General features: G+C 33.2%; 1 protein-coding gene across 1 annotated transcript; it reads right to left on the reverse strand.

The window, feature by feature from the left end:
* Window positions 1–1,281: 1,281 nt before the first annotated feature.
* LOC137931591 (membrane alanyl aminopeptidase-like) lies at window positions 1,282–19,957 on the reverse strand. The gene is made up of 16 exons (XM_068775034.1): window positions 19,810–19,957; window positions 18,075–18,315; window positions 17,234–17,520; window positions 16,547–16,702; window positions 15,569–15,886; window positions 14,339–14,522; window positions 12,588–12,826; window positions 11,208–11,391; window positions 10,441–10,627; window positions 9,394–9,491; window positions 8,103–8,282; window positions 6,931–7,115; window positions 4,166–4,333; window positions 3,350–3,490; window positions 2,602–2,677; window positions 1,282–1,774 (listed from the first exon to the last, which is right to left on the reverse strand). Exons 2-16 carry the CDS (start codon window positions 18,309–18,311, stop codon window positions 1,571–1,573), a joined length of 2,844 nt encoding a protein of 947 aa, XP_068631135.1. The 5' UTR covers window positions 18,312–18,315; window positions 19,810–19,957; the 3' UTR covers window positions 1,282–1,570.
* Window positions 19,958–20,384: the final 427 nt, after the last annotated feature.

Below are 20,384 nucleotides of genomic sequence, written 5' to 3' on the forward strand. Positions count from 1 at the left end.
CACTGCTATCGCCAACCCGCCTACCGCGATTATGGTATATCTCCCCATATATCTTTGAGGCCTATGCCTTGCAGCAGGCTTCTATGGTCTGAAACGAAGACTATACCTAATATATAAAATTTCCATGTCACCATGTTAGTTACCGTACTCCTCCGAAACGGCTTGACCGATTTGTACCAAATTTTATATGCGTATTTAGCAGGTCTGAGAATAATAAAAATAATACAAAATTTTTCGTTTTTATTTTTTTATGATACAGCATACAAAAATACATATAGCCCTAAATTTTCACCCTTCTACGATCAACCCTTATTTTTTATTTGTTATTTAAAAACTTTATTGTTTTTGCAAAGCAACGATTGCGGGATTAGCTGGTATATATATATATATATATATATATATATATATATATATGTATGTATGTATATATACTTCACATTTCAGATCACTTCGCCTTAATTTTCCTATTGCTTATTATTTGTAATAATAATCTCTCTTTTGCTCTTTTCTTTGAGAGAAAAATCACAATATGTATAAGATTAATATTCTTTTTGTAAACCATATAGTTATTTCAATTACAACTGTTTATTAAAATAACAAACAGTATGTTTATTCTAAAAACTACAACTAGTTGTTTATGTCATTAACTTACTTAAAGCATGAGAAGCGATAATATCAAAAAATATATAAATAAAAATAAAACCAAAAGCTTTATTCAGTTAATTCTTTATTACGTAGATTCTTTGAGGTATATATGGGAAGAAAACAAAAATTTCAAGGAAAATAGTAGAAAAAAGATTACTTGTCCCTTACACACCGCAGAGTAAATAAAACCATTGACAGTATGTGACAAATATTTAACATGAATCAAAACCGAAAATGGTGTGGGAGTGATTTAACTAAACAAAAAATCTCTTAAATCGATTATGATGAATTATTACTAAACTTATGCACTGTATGAAATATATTAATAATAATACATTAAATCGATAACTTAACATTAATTGTTTGGGTATTTTATAATATTATTTCGTGATTTCAGCCTATAAATTTTCACCACAAAACATATACCTTCACCAAATATATCTATGGGGATGTACCATTAATACCCCGCTTGGCAGGCGGGTTGGCAATCTCAGTATGGTATTATGGCAGAAGGCTGCGGCAATCCTATATAATTATTGCACAGTGTCAATTATATAAGATTGCATACTGGGATTCGAAACAGCGACATACAATTGCAAGTCTCACTCCTGTACCACAAGCCTAACATTTCTGTACATTATTAAGACAGAAATTTTCTTGTTATTATTTAAAACATCTTAAGGTTTAGTTAAAGGCTAGTATAATTCTTGCCAGGGCTAACAGACAAACATATTTAAATTTGTGCAATTGTACATGAAACTTTCAAATATATATGCGTGCCTCGTCATTTTAAATGAATAGATAGAGTGAATATTCAGACAGGCATGTAAAGTTTAAATGAAAAGACCGTTTAGAAATAAATAAATGTTTTTATATTTCGTAACTTCTAAAATATTATCTTCTGAATTCTTCGTTTATCTAAAACCTATCTTATCATCATTGCGATTGACGTAACGAGTAGCAACATGGCGGCGGGCATTGCTACAGAGGCTGACCCTCTCGCCGCTCTCAGTATCACGTCGGCCATATCTGTGCCCCACTTCATATTCGCTCGAGCTGATACGATAGCGTTGAGGCCTATCTGGAACTCGGGAATCGATGACTGGTTCGCTCTAAGCCATGCTTCCATCTGTAAATGAGATTGTTTTACTTGATTTTTTCTGACACATATTTTTACAACCTCATAAAGTAAGGCATAGTCCCCCCCCCCCCCCCCAAAGATCGTAACTATAACCAGTGTTATGCTACCGGCATCCAGCGTAATATAATCCACTTTCCTTCTTCTTTTCAGCCGATGGACGCTTATAGGAGAATATACCATAATGACCACGCTCGGCAGGTTGGTTTGAGATCACATTGTGGTATTATAGTACGCTATGGACGCTACCGTCCATGCTCCTGGGAACTTATTTGTGAGCAGAAACAATCCTATATAATTAATGCACAATGTGTGAATTATATAAGATTGTAACTCGGGAATCGAACCCACGATTTACTATCGCAAATCTTAGTCTTCTACCACTGGACTACACTTGTATATAACAGTATTAGGGTTTTTTTGCTTATCTAACATGTTTATTATCTGCTTTGTGATATTTCCTTACTTCATCTACCTTAATTATTTTCCTCTAATGCAAACAAATGGTTAACTAGTTGAAAATGTTCGCATGCATTTATATCGTCGTTATTAAAAATTGACCCAAGAATTGACAGAAATATCTATGTATAGAGAGTTCACTGGAACGACATAATGTTATAGATATTTACTCCCGTAATTAATTTTAATAAAAAATAAATACTGTCCTAAATACAATCATGAATACTAGAAACGAAATTAAAACTTATCAAACATGATTTTGGATTATTTTAATTCCGTTTCGTAAATAACATACGTGTTGCCTATTAACATATAACATTGATAGATTATATTATCAAAACTCTAATGTTTATACTCACATCTTGAAGACCTTCTTCATCGAGATTGCTAGCTAAGTTGCTGAGAACATTTCCGAACCACGCTGGTAAAACAACGCTGCGAAATAAAAAGTTAAAAACGTAAATAAATCACAATGTATTTATGGTTTAAATTACCTATTAATGTTTACAGAATTATAAGAATTCTACTCTTAGAGATGTTTTTAAAAACTAAGTGTTTTCGGTTCGTAAATTTATATTTTACGAAACAAAATATATATGAAATATAATGAACTCTACGAACACATTTGGGCGTTTATTCACTTTTAAATATTTACATACTTGAGCTACATTATGCAAAACAACAAGGCCTGTCCTTTTTTCGTGGAGTATCCTGTATGGAATACCCATCCACTGCAGGGGCAGCGAAAGGATTATGCCGGACTCCTACCCGCTAAAGCCTTACGGTCGTCTTCATCGCCTTTTATTAAAACTACTAGGACGCTTTCATATACTACCGAAGTTTCAACGGCGGTTGCCTAGTGCATTAACTTCTTAGACTAGAGCTGTATTCCCCACCCGTCATAAATACGCGAGCAACGCAGGGAACGAGACTTGTCTTGGAATAACTTAATCAAGTGAAAGATGCAGTCTGTTCTGCCGAAGTGACGCTACTGCACCGGGTATGTGTGCAGCGAAGTGTGCACATTGCAGAGCGTTAAGATGACGTTAAGAAATATTCTCATTGCGTGTAAGTGATAGTAAAAAACTTGTAACAAGTTATACTTACGCCTTTCTAATGTCATCTACTCTTTGCTTAACAAACTGTAAAGCAAGTTTGACATTGTTCTGGCCTCCCGTGTACAAGAAGCTAAGTGCGTTCACTCTGTCCTGTGCTCGCACGTCGCTGCTCAGAACCATTTGTAAGAATCTGTGTAAGACATTTCATAATATTATCAATTAGAATTCTTAATGTTGAAGGATATATTTTCAATAGTGTAGTTAAAAAATTGTACGATGGTATCGACATCCACATCACTTAAACAATTGTGCTGATCAAAATATATTTTGCGTATAATTTATTATAACCTTCCTATATTCGACTAATAAGAGAGTTCTGAACACTCCATCGGTTTAAGCAACAACTCTCTTTTTTATACCGTCGATATGTAGTTATTTGAACTTACCAACAAAAATTACAAATCTTCGTCTTCAATTTATACGGGGTAAGAAAATATAGGTTTATCCCAGAATAATTAGTTTTTTTTTTTTTCAATTTGAGTATTTTTCCTTATTTTGGGTTTTCTTGTTTAATTTTAAATGAGAAAACTGATATATAACAACACGCGTGTATATTCGTTCTTTATTAAAATGAATTATTATTTCCAATTTCGGAAAACGTGTTTACCCTTTTACGTGAAAGCGCCAAACAGATGACGGTTTTATTCACATTTTGTAAACACTGGCCAAAATGACGTTCTTTGATCATCTGTGATGAAAATCATTGTCCTCAACCACTAGGATACAATAGATCAGATAAATTACTCATGTTAAACAAACATATATGGTTATTTTAACCGGTCAGAATGATTTAGTGGATACCTACTCTTCTATGGCCCGATCATTGGTAGTGCAACCCAATGCCCTGAGCATTGCGACCTGGTCAGCCTGGTTGTTGGAATTCAATCGACGTTGATACAGGAAGCGCCAGTCCTCGTAACCACCATCACGGAGGCCTTCGCAGAACACGTGTCTTCTCAAGTTAGGGTTGACACTGAAATTTTATTCGCAAATTAATTTAATGACATTTATTTTTTTTTGTTGTGTTTGTGTTCTTTCTTTCATGTCTCTCATATCCATCCAAAGGCTTTCTGGTAGAGAAATTGTTTAATTCTTCTTTATTATCTATTTTTTCTTTGTTACATTTCTTTTTAGACGTTTTTTATTAGTTTTTAGTGTACAATAATGTGTAAAATTTAAAAATAAGTAAATGAATGATTATTTTCTGTTCTTATGTTACTTTTAAGGATAGGCTACATAGGGCACAGAACAGACGGCGGCTGTAGCCTGAAGGTTGTGGAGTAGAGAAGAATAGAAGATGTCGGATGCAAGTCGCTTCCAGGCGGTGATATTTAAAATTTATGGTTCATGGTCAAATGCTTAAAATTAATGTTTCTCTATAATCTATATTGTGAAAAACCGTTGTGTATATACATGTATTTTAGAAATATTTGTGAAGGTTATCACAGAAAACTTGACTGAGTTTGATGTGGGCGCTTTTGACATCAGAACACGCTTGATAATATTTTTATTACTTTAGTACTCTATGATGAGAAATCTAAATAAATCTAGATCGAGAATTTAGAAACTTATCGTAATTGAATTTTAATTTTTAAGTATTTATTAAAATTAATCTAGAATCAGACAGATGCTTTGTAAATAATTATAAACGTGATTATATAATAGCATTGTTCTAATTATGAATTTGATCCCAGTAACTTATCAAATTAATCTTTTGTGGTATTCTATTTGTTGGCTTACATAAATGATAAAAAAAAAACAAAGAAGAATTTATGTTAAAAAAGGTGCCTAAAAGCTTAAGGTTTGGGAATCTACAAAGTATTTTCCGCCGCTCGTACAAAATCAACGGAAACAAGGTCGCGTGACTGTAGACAATTTACACATGACGTAATTTGAAAGATTAATCCAGAGTTCCCCAAACTTTTTTGTGTCGTAGACCCCTTGCCATGTTTTTCCGTGTTGGATAGACCCCTACTTACCTGATATAGATTTCCTTTAAATTTCTAACTGTAGTGAAGTTTACTATTAAAAACTTAAAGTAAAAACACATGTTAATTTAAATTTATTAATTGAATTTAAATTAAAACTACTCAAAATACAATTTTGTATCTGTTATGTAAAATACACGTAACATTAAATAAACAAATTTATTAACTTCATAGGTACTCTAATAAATAATGTAAATGTTTTGATATTATAAGATAGTATGATGTAAGTAAATAGGTACTATCAGTGTATGTGTTGAGATCCACTATCGTTGATCCCCATTTTCATTTCCTGTACCCCCAATTTTTTTTCGCTGACGTAGACGCCTTGCAGGTTGTCATAGACCCCTAGGGGTCGAAATAGACCACTTTGGGAATCACTGGGCTAATCTAACAAAGTAACGATCTAATACATGAGCATAAAAGTATACCGACCCACCTTCTAATGGCTTTATAAGAAATTTCCCACTGATTCCAGAAATTTTGAAATTGGTTACGTCAACTATACTATAGATATTATGACTTGTTTAATAATCCTCAACATTATATCAGTCGATAGACCGCAAGGCATTGTCTTACGCTGCACATATCCAGCGACTTTGTGTGGTCCTGACTATGAACCCATGTTGTATATCCGGTAGATACTCGTGGTTGACATTCAGAAAACTTTGGACCCTAACCGCACGATCGTTGTGCTCTCCTATTAAGACAAGCAATTGTTCAAACTACATTAGTGACTTTGGTTCTTTTGCGGATCCCTCTACTTCTGCAAAGCCTTCTCCATTGCTCTCTGAGTGACCTCCTTAAAATGTCAGATCACGGATCCACAAGTCATCACCAGTAACACACATTAGTCTAATAACTTCTTCTTCAAATATTACGATGTTTTTTTTTACTTTGGTAGGATGATGTACGCGGTGACAACTCGGAAAATGTTTTGATTATTAGAAAGGTAGATGAACGGCGACTACGAGGCGACAGCACCATATGCTAATCCGAACCTCGCTGGATATCACAGTAGCTGAAGGAACATACAATGTAAAATACCGACACAAATGGCGCTATATAGTGTGCGATATTTTTTTTTTCAAAAAGAGAACAACAGTATTACGCGATACAATGCAAGAAAGTAGGAAAAATGTAGCTCTACTGGAAGAAATTTCTGGTTAGAAATAAGTAGTGCCTGTTGTATCAGTTATATTTGTATTGTTACTTTAGTGTTTTTATTGTATACAATAAACTTTTAAATAAATAAATAAAAGTTTTATAATATTTTTAGTAATTTCCTATTTATTTATTTATTTATTTATTTATTTTACAAGCATATTTGATGTATAATATAAGGAAATAACGATTTTTTAAAGAAAGCTCACTGTTGCGTTATGGCATAAACAGATTCTGCGAGTTTGATAATGCAATGCTTAATCTAAATGTCTTCTGCATCCTTTATGTAGACATATATCTGTTACTACAGTGTAGTGAAACTTATAGTGAAATTCATGAGGTTGAATATGTTAAACAAGAACCGGAACTACCATTTTCATTTTAAAAATAAAGTAACATTAAATTGAAATAGTTTCAATACCTGACTCCATTTACTCTTAAAGCTGTGAACTTCTCAACAGCATCCTTAAGGCATCCCTCGTGACCGACGTTGCAAGCGAAAGTTAAAATGAAAAACCTGTTCAATGTCGTTGTCAAAGATTCACCAGTTCTAACATCGTATCCAAGTTCATTGACAACCTTTTCCAAGTATTGAAGAAGGATAGCCTGTAAGTAAATACAGGTAAAGACTTGATAAGTGTCCACAGAGCTAACAAAACATAATCAACAAGCTTTTCGCTGGAAATCGTGAAACTTTTTGTAAAGTTGCACAAACTTTAGCGAAGCCATTTATGACGTTCTATGACTACTGTGAGATTGGGCATTGTTCGTACATAACTGGACCAGCTTTAGTCTATGGCATCGTAGTCGTCGCCTATCCATATATTCATCATCAGCACCTCCATCACCATCACCCTAATAATCATCATCATCATAGGACGAGTTCGAAGCAGCTTAAATCCAGCCTTTTCCTTACAGTGAAAATTCTAAAAATCAGGCCTGTGTAATTTTCAGCTCTCTCCAATAATAAAATTTTTCATTTCTTTTTCCTTTTCTTATAACTTGTGATGTACTATGTCAACGATTACATATTTGTATAGAGTATTTGCCTATAGGTATAAAAGCTTGAAGGAGATGATTGTATAGCTCATTTGCTGTCAATTAATATATGGTACTCCTTCACAAAAATCAACGGTTTCAGAAATAGTCAATTACATCATGATAATACAGTAAGAAAAAAAACTATTTTTTTTTAGTTCATACCTGTTACTGCAAACTTTATGCTGCCAGAAGTTATAAGATATTGGCCATTTTTGAATAAAAAAAATAATTTATGTAAAATTTTTTAGAGTTATCACTCTACAGAGAAAGATTGGAAACAGGACAGGCTTTTTACTGAAATAAGGGTTTCTACTGACAAATAACATTTATAATCTCCCTTTTGAAGCCGATGTAAAATCCTCAAACATTCACCCTATATAGTAAACTGTGACTTGAGAATCTAACCCGTGAAATACCGTCTCAAATAGCATTACCTAGTGGCTTACTTCAAATATATTTTTGACATAGTCGTAGTTGTTCTGCGACGAAATTTAAAACAATTTTAGTACCTAAATAGATACGTATCTACACTTGATTTTGTCATTTACTTACGTCATAATCAGCTAAGACATCAGGTAAATGCGTGAATCTGTTTCTGAACCAGTTGAAGCCAGTTATCGCAGGGTACCACACGAAGAAGTTCGTCTCGTCCTTTAAGAATTCCAGAATTTGGAAACCGAGATTGTAATTCAATCTTCCAGATCTCATTAGCGCGAATACGTCGTCAACTATCTGAAATTTAATTGGGAATTTTATATTGATAACATACAAAGATACATAAGAACCAAGAAATTGAACAGTTTTTTTTTAGTCTAAACCAGGGCTGCAGCCTTTTCAAACCAGGGTTCAGTTTATTTTTTAGCGGGCATAAATAAACACTTACATAGTCGCACATAAATAAACACTTACTAATAACCTATAACTCAATATTTATAAGTAACATTAGAACAGTAGTATAAAAATGTGTTATTTTAAAAAACTAAAGCTTTCTTATGTAAATTGAAAAAAAAAGTTACGCAATCGCGTTCTTATTGCATGTTTGAATACGTCGCTGCGTAAGTAACATGTCAAAAATATTTATTTTTTGGTTAGATACACAATGTCATACTAATTAATTTTATAACAATATGTTAATGGGAGAAAGTCAATATACTCGTAATAAATTCAATTTTCCAAATGCTCGGCGGGCTGCATAAACATTTTAAGAGCCGCAAACTAATCTAAACAATATATTTATTTGTTTTTTTTTTATTGTAATGCCTGTTTGTAACATTAAAATAACCCTTTTTACTACACATTTGACTAAGTATATATATAAAAAAAAATTGTCAGTTTGTTTGTTTCGGCTAATCTCTGGCTGGACCAATTTTGATGTGACTTATACTGGCAGGTAGCTTAAGTAACAAGGAGTAACTTAGACTACTTTTGTTTTAGAAAAGTTCTTATAATAAAATAAAAACTTCAAATGTTGTGCGTGCCACGCGATGCGTGCGGGGGACAGGTAGTATTATACAGTTATTCTATACAGTTGTGTGAAATTTTTCAAATTTGTACAAAAGAATAGATTCCATTTTTACACTTTAGCAAAGCAAAAGCAAAGAAATGGCGTTAAATGTGTTAACGACAACGTATCGACGCTGGGTGGACTTGCCGGCCCTCCGTGATAGGTTTTTGTGTGTTACAACCACTTTAATTTTATTTTGGAAAATAAATCATGGCTCCGGAATATATTGTATACCATTAATATAAATATTTACGTTTGTTTCAACCTGTTACGTTCTAAATTAATGTTTTTATTTCTCCCAGTTTGTATTAATATTGACCTAGGTAATTAAAACCTTACCTGCGCTCTATTTAGCTGGTGTATAGTTTCCCGATTTTCTTTCAGAGCACTGGCCAACATCTCCCAGTTATGTGTATCATAATTCACTCTGTAAATTCCTGGATAAATGAATAAAATTGTATATAAATAAATGGGTTATTGACATTCTTTAGAAAACAATATTATTATTTATTTACATATGCATTATTTTTAGTTTAATCTATGTTATGATAAAGTATGACTAATGCAAGTGATAATAAATCTTTTGAATTCTGTACATTAATAACGAGAAATAGGCAGAAGACAAATAGAAACGGTAATTTCATTGCGAATTGAGAATTTCTTCCAGGCAACAATTAATTTTTGTAAAATAAATTATGATCGTATCTTTCGTAGAATTGTTAGATATAAACTCTTAAAATAATTTTAAGGTCTCCCATTATTGGGGAGCACTCGTTCACGTCTTTCTTACAGTTTAGTATTTTTTTTTTAAAGTTTGTTACTTTATATATTTCTTCTTCTAAACATCATATTACCTTCCGTTCTTTTCATCTATCTTTTATTAATTTCTTTCATAGTTTTATCATTCTTTCCTCTTTCAGTACTTCACCTTTCTCTCTCTTTTTCACTATTTCCTCATTGTCGCTGTTACAATTTTTACTTATTCTAATATCTTTGGTATTAATATAATATGTCATGAAAATATTTATCATCATCATCTTCATTATCACTATCAACATCATCAAAAGGCAAGTTTTTTCAAAAGGAAGCGGTATAAATACAGCATCTTCTGTCGACCTTGATCAATCCGCTTTGTGGGTAAACCCTGCACTTGTGACTCCGTCATCTACCAAGGTCCTCGCGGCCATTAGTTTTATGCGCTTTGTGTCGTCCCCATTAGCTGTTTAACTTGCTAATCTGCTGGAATATGATGGTTATTTTCGTTCATATATCCTCATTCCTGATTCAATCTCGTATAGAAATCCCGAGCATAGGATATCCATGGCGTGTTAAGCGACTGTGATTTTAATAATGGAAATACTACAAGATATAAATTGAGTTAAATACCTTTCTGTTGTACATTGAAAATGACCCACTCGTGACCAGCCTCTTTCTGAATCTGGTAATTTCTCCCGGTCATCAGGTGAGTGGCTTTAAGGTTGTTCCAGTTGGGGCTACTGCCGCTCGTGTAAGTCAGTGGAAGAGGCCATGATTGGTTAGTGGCCGCAGCAGATGCGCTAATGAAGAATCGTTCCTAGAAATTTGAGAACGATACGTATAAAACGGTTCAAGTAATATGTAAGATTTAAGGTACAAGACATCGTACATAATAGTCAATAGGGAACAGATGGAAATGTAGTTTAGGGTAGATCCTTGTCCCGCTGGTATAACCTTCTGCGAAAAAGTGATAGAAGAAAGAGACTGCAGAGAGAGAGAGAGAGAGAAACAACATCTCAGCTCCCTATCCGCACTCCGATGTTGGAGGTTGTTATACCACGCCTTTCTACAACCCTCTCAACATGTCCTTGATGACAGATTCAGGGTGATCCACCGAAAATAAGGAGTTCAGGCACTAGACCACCGCCGTTGAAACTACGGTATAGTATGCGAAAGCGGTCCCTTAGTTTCAACAAAAGGCTTTCAAGAAGACCGTGAGGTTTTAGCCGGTAGGAGATTGGCTTAACCCTTTCGTTGCCCCCACAGCGGTATCCTATGCGGGATTTCCCCACTAGTTAAAATAAGATCTTTGCCCAACAACGGATGTTTTCCGACTAAATCGAAGATATTAATGGTGATGATTGATATTTTGTTGGATATTTTTCATATTCACATACCTGCATAAGATCTATCATTCCAGTATTCATATTGACGTTTACATTCAGTACTGGATACCCTTGTTCTTCGACCCAATACCTCATGAACTCAGATATATTAACGCTGCTGTCTAACGTTGAATCTTCGGCTACAGCTTTAGCGAAGCTGTTGTAGAGATCCGATGGAAAAGCATGTTCGTATGCCCTGGGAACGATAATTTAATTTCAATATTTAAATGCCACAGATGTAGCTCGAATAATTACTCCTCTGAAGTGCTAGTAAGAGTGGAATATCGCCCGTATAAGCGACGGGCGTTGGAGCCTAAATATTCTCGACCACGTGCTGGTTGACATGACGTGGATAGGCCCTCGCTAGGTTGACCGACGACATAAAGACGCGGGAAGTCGCTTAATGCGAGCTTAAAACCGATCATCAATAGTGATAATTATTTAAATTGGCGATAAAAAGTAATCCTTGATACATTGTACATACTAACATACACGTATTACGAAATGTGTTTTGTATTTAAAGGATTGTACAATGTTTATTTTAATAGTATTATTCTTTGGTACCCCGGTTTTAATGGCAGGTTTGTTTTGAAGCCTGTGTGTGTCTACCTTGGCTTTTAAGTGTGTGTTTGAGTGTTTATGTGTGTCGGTTATTATAATGTGGACCATCCTCCTGGATTTTGGAATTATAAAATAGGATTCTGTGAATTCTAAGTTATTAAACTAGTGACTATTGTTTAGTTATTTTTTTATTTATAAACTTATGTAAAGTACAAAAATGAACTTAATGCCAAAAGCAATCTCTACTAGTTCAACATTTAGGCCGTGCTGAGATGGGGTAGTTGTAATTACCATGAAAAAGAAAAAAAAACTGTCTACCTGAATATAAAACCTGAGTATACAGAATATATTAACTTCCTAGTTGACTTTCCTAGTAGACTAGGAAATCTTTTCACTCTATCCCTTACCACCTTACTTAACTTATTAATACATATCTTCTTAGTTTTTTCTGCTAAGGAGGTCGTAGGTCGCGGGTTCGATTCCAAGAAATTAATCTTTTATAATTTACACCAGATAATTAAATTATAAATGATTGCAACTGCTCACAAAGAAGTTTCCAGAGGATAAACAACAGAGTCTTCTGTATACCATATGTACCACATTACGTTCGCCAACCCGCCTGCAAAGCACGGCAATTATCGTATGTCTCTCCTGAAAGGACGACTACCAGTTAAAAACGGCGTGCATTCTAAGTTCTCTAACGAATTTTACAAGATCATTTGTTCACTTTGTCGTACGCTTCTCTTACCGGTCTAATATCATAATTGTTTCTTATTAAATTTATAGCGAATAAATAAAGGTACTTTCAAAATATTTAAAAGAATATTTTACCTGTCAACCAGAAAATAATTTAACGCCTTCCTAAACGTATTCTCTGTCACATAGTGTTTCAGCATGAGTAGCAGAGAGGCGCCTTTACTGTAGCTTATACCAGAGAAGTGTCCCGTCACTTGCGCTGGAGTGTTAACGGGATGTTGCAGTGCTCTGGTCGATGCGGACGCGTCAGCTGATAAGGCACTTTGTAAATAGAACACGTTAAATTGAGCTTCTAATTCCATTGACGGGTCGACCTGAAAGAAAAACATGAAATAATATTCACATATTGATTACCTACGAGCAGACAGTGTCGTAAATTTTATGTTAAACTAGTTTCTGATAGAAAAATGTGACGGTAGTTGAACTGTAAAGGATGGTTTCATCCAGAACCAAATTATGATTGGCGCTGGAACCAAAACCAACGCTGGGATTTTATAAAGGTATGAGTACTCTCTTCTTTAGTCTTTTTAGTCTTTGGGTTATGGTCTCAGGGGAATCAGCTATTCGCATTTAGTAGAGAGGCTGAGAAGTAAGATGTGCTAAGCACTAGCATGCTTTTTCTCAGGAAAAGAGGGAAGATTCTACTCCCTGTGATGGATACTATTGCCCGAAGACGATATTTTGAGCTAGATATATTTATGTGTATGTATATATAAGTATGTAGATGTTTAGTTATATTTACACACATATATAACTAAACACCTTGAGAATAATAACGATGACAATGCCTAATACCTTTCCCGGTTCTTAAAGAATCTTTTGAAACCACTTTAATAATTATCCGTGTCCATAACAGTTTCTTAACTTAAATTGAGTATTTTTAAGCAAACAGCCTTAAAGAAGATTGCGCCGGAGGAAATATTTTTAAATTAAGAGCTCTTTAGGTGTCTGCAGTAGTAAGGATTTTTACGTGCGTTCACTTTTCTCTTCAATCTTTATTCAATCAATTCATTTTGATTTAATGTGGTCTGTTGTATGACGTTGTATAATCTATTCTTCTATGGAATAAGCTGCCTATGGAAGTCAGGATGGCAAAAATCCGTTACATTTTCAAACGGAAACTTCGGGCACATGTGTTCAAATTCAGAAATTAGCAGAATCTACACAACAGATATTGTTATTTATGTTTATCTACACGAATTATAAGTATTAAATTATGTGTGTATATTATTTATGTATTGTATATAAATATTTATACAAGGTATATATGGAAGTATTGTTATTGTACCATTAGTAGGTATGTTCTATTTTATTATAGTTTAAGCACCTGCCTCGATTATTTCCCCTCTGCCCTAAGGTAGGGAACGCCTGTGGTGTTAAGTCCGCCATTGTACATTTTTTTGTGTCCATAAAGAGTGAATAAAAAAACATAAAGCATTTTTTTTTAATATTGTGCCACGTATAAAGAAACACATAATAGAACCTTTATTTGTACTGTAACTTTGAATGTTATTTTACTTGATGTGTTCTGCTAGTGTACCTAAATAATTATATAAATGCCGAAGTTTTAAAATTTTTGTTAATTTTTTTATAAACTTCTTATTGACATTTTTGATAAACTTATTAACTACATGCCTGTAGAGGTGATACAAAACTTTGAAAAAAGTATGCATTACGATAGAACAAACTAAAAACAAAAAGATAAAAAAAATATTGATTTAGCCATAAGAAACCCTCGTTTTATATCCACGAAGTTAAATAAATAGTTAAAATGTATTTACTTATATATTTTTAATTTTAATTTATTATAACGCAAATAGACTTACCGCGTCCATTGCGAAATACTCGAAATAGCTAGCAAAGCCTTCGTTGATCCACACGTTGTCCCACCATCTGCATGTGATGAGATTACCGAACCACTTGTGGGCTAATTCGTGGGCCGTTATCGTTGCAATGTATTTCTTGTCGAAGGCACTTGTTTCACCTTCTTCATACAACAAGCGGAGTTCCCTGGCAACACAATTTATGTTACTTTTGTAATAAAGAATATTCTAGCAAATTTTCTTCTTCTCATGTATTTTTACTTGACTGGTATATATTAAATAATATTCTACTACTGTGTTCCGGTTTCTCATATCTGTAGATAATATGGGCCGATATTTATCTAATATATAAAATTCTCGTGTCACGGTGTTCGAACTTGAACTCCTCCGAAACGGCTTGCCCTATTTTTACCAAATTTTACATGCGTATTCAGTATGTCTAAAAATCGGCTACTATCTATTTTCCATACCCCTAAGTGATAAGGGTGGTCCACCCCTAAATTTTATTTTTAATTTTTTAGACAATTTTTTTGGTTTTTATTTTATTATGATACAGCATACAAAAATACATACAAACCTAAATTTTCACCCCTCTACGATCAACCCTTATCTTACATTTGTTAATTAAAAACTTTAATTTTTTTTGCAAAACAACGTTTGCGGGATCAGCTAGTATTATATAATAAGCATTTGTAATGAGCACTGCTTTGTTATCATGCGGAAGTTACGAATTGACAAGTACAGCGTTGAACGTGGACAAAGTGGAAGAAGGCTTTGCTTTCAAACAGTACTATTGGAAATCCACGGGCAGGCCTATGTCCAGCTGTGGACGCCCTATGGCTGAAATGATAATGATAGTTTAAAATCAAAAATTACAAAATTAAAATTCCGTAAACATTAAGTCAGAAACATCTGTTAAAATATTTAAAAAGTTTGATTAATTCTCAGATAGTTTTAGTAACGTATCACCTTCGTTAAGAGGTTGCAGTCTTACAATTACAACAGTTACGTACTTTAAAAAAATCGTATTTGTAATAGTACTTTACGGTAATTATATTTTATACTCGTCACACGAAAAACTTCGTATATGCTATGCTAGAGCTTTGTCTGTTCATCGCAAAAACCTGCGCTCTTAGAGACTTTATGAGAATCATTAAAAAGACATGATTGAAGAGTGAAAGTAAAATCCTTACCTGTGAGAGACTATTTGAAAAGAAGAAAAAAACCTTTTACCTGTATGAAACTAAGCCCCAGTTTTCAGTCGCCCCTGAAGCCCAGTCGGGGGTGGTAATCTGATCGTTCTTCATATCTGGAGCCATGGTGTAGTAGTCGATACCTAAGTACTCCTCGAACCAACGTGTCAGAGGTGGTCCCACTTCCAAAGCGTAAGCCCCTTGACCCTGAGCGTTGGGTCTAGCCAGGATACGGTATGGTCTTACGGTGTCGTTATTATCAGCAATGACAGTAAACTCTTCACTTATGTGGAATGTTACCAGGTAAGCAGACATTCTAGGGGTTGTGTGAAATGATTCCTTAACTCTGTCGCCAACTCTGTAATAAAACAGATTTATTTAGAAACTAGTGTAATAGTTTTCAAAGGAAAAACATAGGATGCTAGTTGGAGGAAATTGATTTTATTTTTTAACTAGACACAAAATCCAAGAAACAGCAACAAAATGAATTTACGAAAATAAACTTTAATCACTTTTATTTGTAGTACTGGTTAAAAAAAATCTGATTTTATTTTATATTTATTATATACATAAAGTAAAAAAAAAAAGATATAATCGAACACTTTTTAAAAAGAGAACATTAGGTTTTTTTATAATTTTTTCGATTGTAGTGAATCCGAATTCCTTTTATGCCTGGGTCAAACCACAGAACTATACATTTTGTTATAAAAAGATATAGGAAGAAAAACTTTTGTGGTTTACATGTTTATATTGTTTTACTCGGACAAATTAATTTTACTGTAATAATTTGATTAAAACTCATAATTTTTTTACAACATTGACGTCTATTTCAGAGGACTTATATATAAATTTATTAATAATATTACTGATTTATTAATAACATATGTTTGATCATTTAAATTCTCTTTTCATCATACTATACTTAACAGAAACTATGATACAAAAATACGCAAAATACGAATGATTCGAAAAAATAGTGTTGACTTCTTTAAATTTTAAGCAATTTTAGTTTACTTACCGTACAGCTTCGGCGATTCTCATATTAGAGAAGCTTTCAGTGAAATGGGCAGGTCGGTAAATAGTTATGTTAAAAGTCGATTTGAATCCAGGCTCATCGAAACTTGGAAACGCCTGCCTAGAGTTTGTAGGTTGTAAATGTGTTCCGGCGTACCAGCTGAAAAAAAAATATTGTTCATGATAAAATACACATTTATTATTATTTGCATTTCTATGTTCTACAGACATTATTGTCCATGCCTTTGTTTTACATTAAAATGTTTGAATTTTTTTTATGCTTACATATTTGCATATTACAGTATTTAAGTAAAGAGTAAATCTCTTGTATCTATTTTAACGCCGCCCTAAAAGTGTGTCAGTATAGTTTTTAAGATTAGATTTCATGCAACCACTTCCTCATCTTTACTCCATATTTACATTCTCGTGTTGTACGCCTGTATTTGTGCGGCGGTTGCCATATTCAGCAAACCAATGTAACTTGCGATCGCATCTTGAGTCAAAATAGATATTGAGGTAGATAGTATCGGTTGATGACGTATGCAAACCTTTTCCAAGTCCTTTTGGAATTTTATATCCATCAGTGGACGTCTTACAGCTGAAATGGCGATGCCGAAATGTTTTATTGACTTTGTTGAGCTTCGTCAAATTGTAAACTAAATAAAAGTTAAAAAATGTCAAAGGTACTTACTGAAGTCTGCCATCACTTCCTCTATAACTTCCTCTAAAAACTCCTCTAGATAGCGGAGTCTCATTTATATTTCCTATATAGGCTATCGTTAATTTATAAACTCTATTTATCTCTAACGTGACTCCCTCGCGTAAGTTGATTCTTAAGAAATGGAATTGTCGTAGACGTTCGAAGGGAACTAATGGGTTTACCATAAGTGGTACATTATCTTCATCAGTAAGTGTGACTGACAGAATTTCGCGCACATTCTCGTGAATTATCAGCGAATTGATACCTTCTTTTACGGCCTGAAATCATAGAAGTTCAAATCAACTTGTGTAGAGTTCGACAGCTTTGCTTAACTTCGCTTTTTTATTTAATTTTTATTTTAGTAATTCTTTAGGCATTGTTTACTGGCTCCTATTCAATAGTACTTAATGTGACTATAGATACCAAATTATATTCCAAATTCAAATTTTTTATTTTCTCGCAAATCGGTATTAAATATTTTTTTTCACTAAAATGGAATAAAAGGGTCGTACAAGGTATGTATGGAGCCAAAAGCATTTTTAAACTCTTTGTCCGCTTGAAATATTTGAATACGTGGCTATATTAATAAATACAATGAAACCTCATTTATTTATCACAGAAAAGACCCGGTCTATTACGTAGTATTTGTACAGAAATGGTGATCAAGGTAGCGAAAAAAGAAAAAGTTATAAATCCAATCCGAAAAAAAAATAATTGGCGAATTATATATATCACTCAGAACCGTCTCACGTATATCAACTTATTTTAAAATAAATCAGATATATTTTTACATAATATGCAAGAAACTAACAAAAAGTAGAAATTTACTTACTCTAACATAAAGCGTAACTTGGCCATCAAAAGAAAAAGCTTCTTTGTTGGCAGTGGCTTCGAAATACGGCACTACTTCAACGTTGTAATGTATCGGATCAAGATCTTCTGGTAAACGGTATATTGTTTCGGATTCATCTCTTTCAATTTGTAAGAACGATTCTTGTATATCCAGAGGGTAGTTTGCCTGAACGATAGCCAGCAGAACAGGCAGAAATGCCAGTTTTATTATCGACATAATTCTAAAAAGCAACAAAGTTAATTTTATTTCAAGTTAGTTCATTAGTATTATATATACTTTATGATAGTTACTGTATACCACTTTCTTGTGTAATATAGTCGATGTAATTAGTTACCTATATTATACATATTGTTACTATTTTAAGTGATGAATTGTATATGTCATAAAATAATGCCTGAAGAGCCACATTTGAAAGAAATTAAAATCAATATGAAGTCACCTCAAACTTACACGTACGTACATACTTCAAGTTAAAGCTATAAAGGTACCAAACGCTTTCTGATCTCAGAAGAGCCCATAATTGTAAAAGATTTTTTTTTGCAATTCTTATTATTATTTATAAAATTGTTAGGACTGATAATTCATAAGCTTTGTTATCACTAAAATTCTCTGCATTTTACAAGATTTTTTTTATTTTGTCTAATAAATTTTTAAATTTACTATATTTACATGTATGTGTTTATATAAATCAGTTGAACATGAATATTGTTAGTACGGTGGGACGTCCGTGGACCAAGACATATTGGGCTGTTGAAAATAAATCCTAACAAAATTAAAAGAAAGGATTCGGAGAGGTAGTGCAATAGCATAAATGAAAAACAACACTTTCTTTTTACCTGAGTGAGTGAGTCCCAGAGTGTCTACAAAAGTCAAGTCTTTTTACCACTGTTGTGGCTGGAAACATCAAAGATTTAAACAATATAAACCACGCGAGATAGTGTGGATTGATTAATACTCATTTCTGTTAAAAAAGATAACGATTTTCTTACAACGTTATATTTTTACACAATTGGAAATGTAACACTGCAACCGGCTATAATATAGCTTGAGAATGAATTGCAAGAACTATTATATTGAAAACAATGGAAAAACCCGGCTTAGTTTGCTGCAGACACTTCTTAAACCTGGACACATTATAACCTCCATGGATTTACTAGAAGTTTTAAGATATCGTTATAGAGGAGAATCTGGATGTAGACCGCTTCCAACTGGACTTATTGAGAATCAAAGAGAAAGGTTTATGTCCAATAGTCGACGATACATGTCGGAAGTAAAGATAATTGAGGAACCCCAAATAATTCTACCATTTTTACTTGTGCTATCCTGGTATACTCCTGTTAAAATGTACAAGTAATAACCGAAGATTAATATCGGACATTCATGCAATTGAACCATCACCGCCAACCACCACCTTTGACTATTATTATTATTTTATACAATTATTTTTAAAATAAATATTTATAACTCTTAAACAACGGAGTATCATAAATCGTCCTGTTTTTAAAAATATTTTGTCACTGGCCATATATGCAGGGCCAAAGAAAGAAAAAAAAATTGCGGAGTGGTCTTTTTGAGTGTTCGTTAAATAGTTTCTAGCTTATCTAAGATGTATTATTTCCTTCATGAGATTATATTAGAGTATCTTTAAAAGTATGCTTGGAATTAAATTGTAAAAAATATTTTAGTTCGAATTATAAAATCTAATTTTACATACCCGCCCTTCTACTGCCACTATTTTAAATAACAAATTGTAATAACAGAAATTTTATACGTTATCAAACGAAAGATATCATTATATCTTAATCAGCCTCATAATCTGTATCGGCATTGCGCGAGCGAATATTTATTGTAATAGGATAACATATTTATTGTTTTAATAATAATTCTTCAATGTTACGTTTGTACAAGTATGTTGATTTCGAATTTTTCTTTGATCCAACAAATCACATGTTCGTTGAAACGTGACGTGGTTATTATCAAATATATATCTACATAATCGATTGATTTATTAATGAGATATCGATAATTATATTCATCGAATACATTTATTTTTCTACATGTCATTGCAGACTTTTAAAAATAAGGTTATCATCGTCTTTTTAGGTCGCGCACCTTCGATTTGCTAACCCTGTGATTGACGAAACTGTAACAACCTCACAAGGCTAAAAGCGTCGACTTCAATCAGATAGAAGTGTGGTCAATATTAAAATTTCAGTCATAGAACGTTCATTGCTGAACATAAGCTTCCCCCAAATATTTTACCCTATATATAAGATACAACGGTCAACC

Source organism: Battus philenor, unplaced genomic scaffold (genome assembly GCF_028537555.1).
Source record: "Battus philenor isolate CCGP_79_NKW_IND1 unplaced genomic scaffold, ilBatPhil1.0.hap1 SCAF_8, whole genome shotgun sequence".
In the NCBI taxonomy this organism is placed as follows: Eukaryota; Metazoa; Arthropoda; class Insecta; order Lepidoptera; family Papilionidae; genus Battus; species Battus philenor.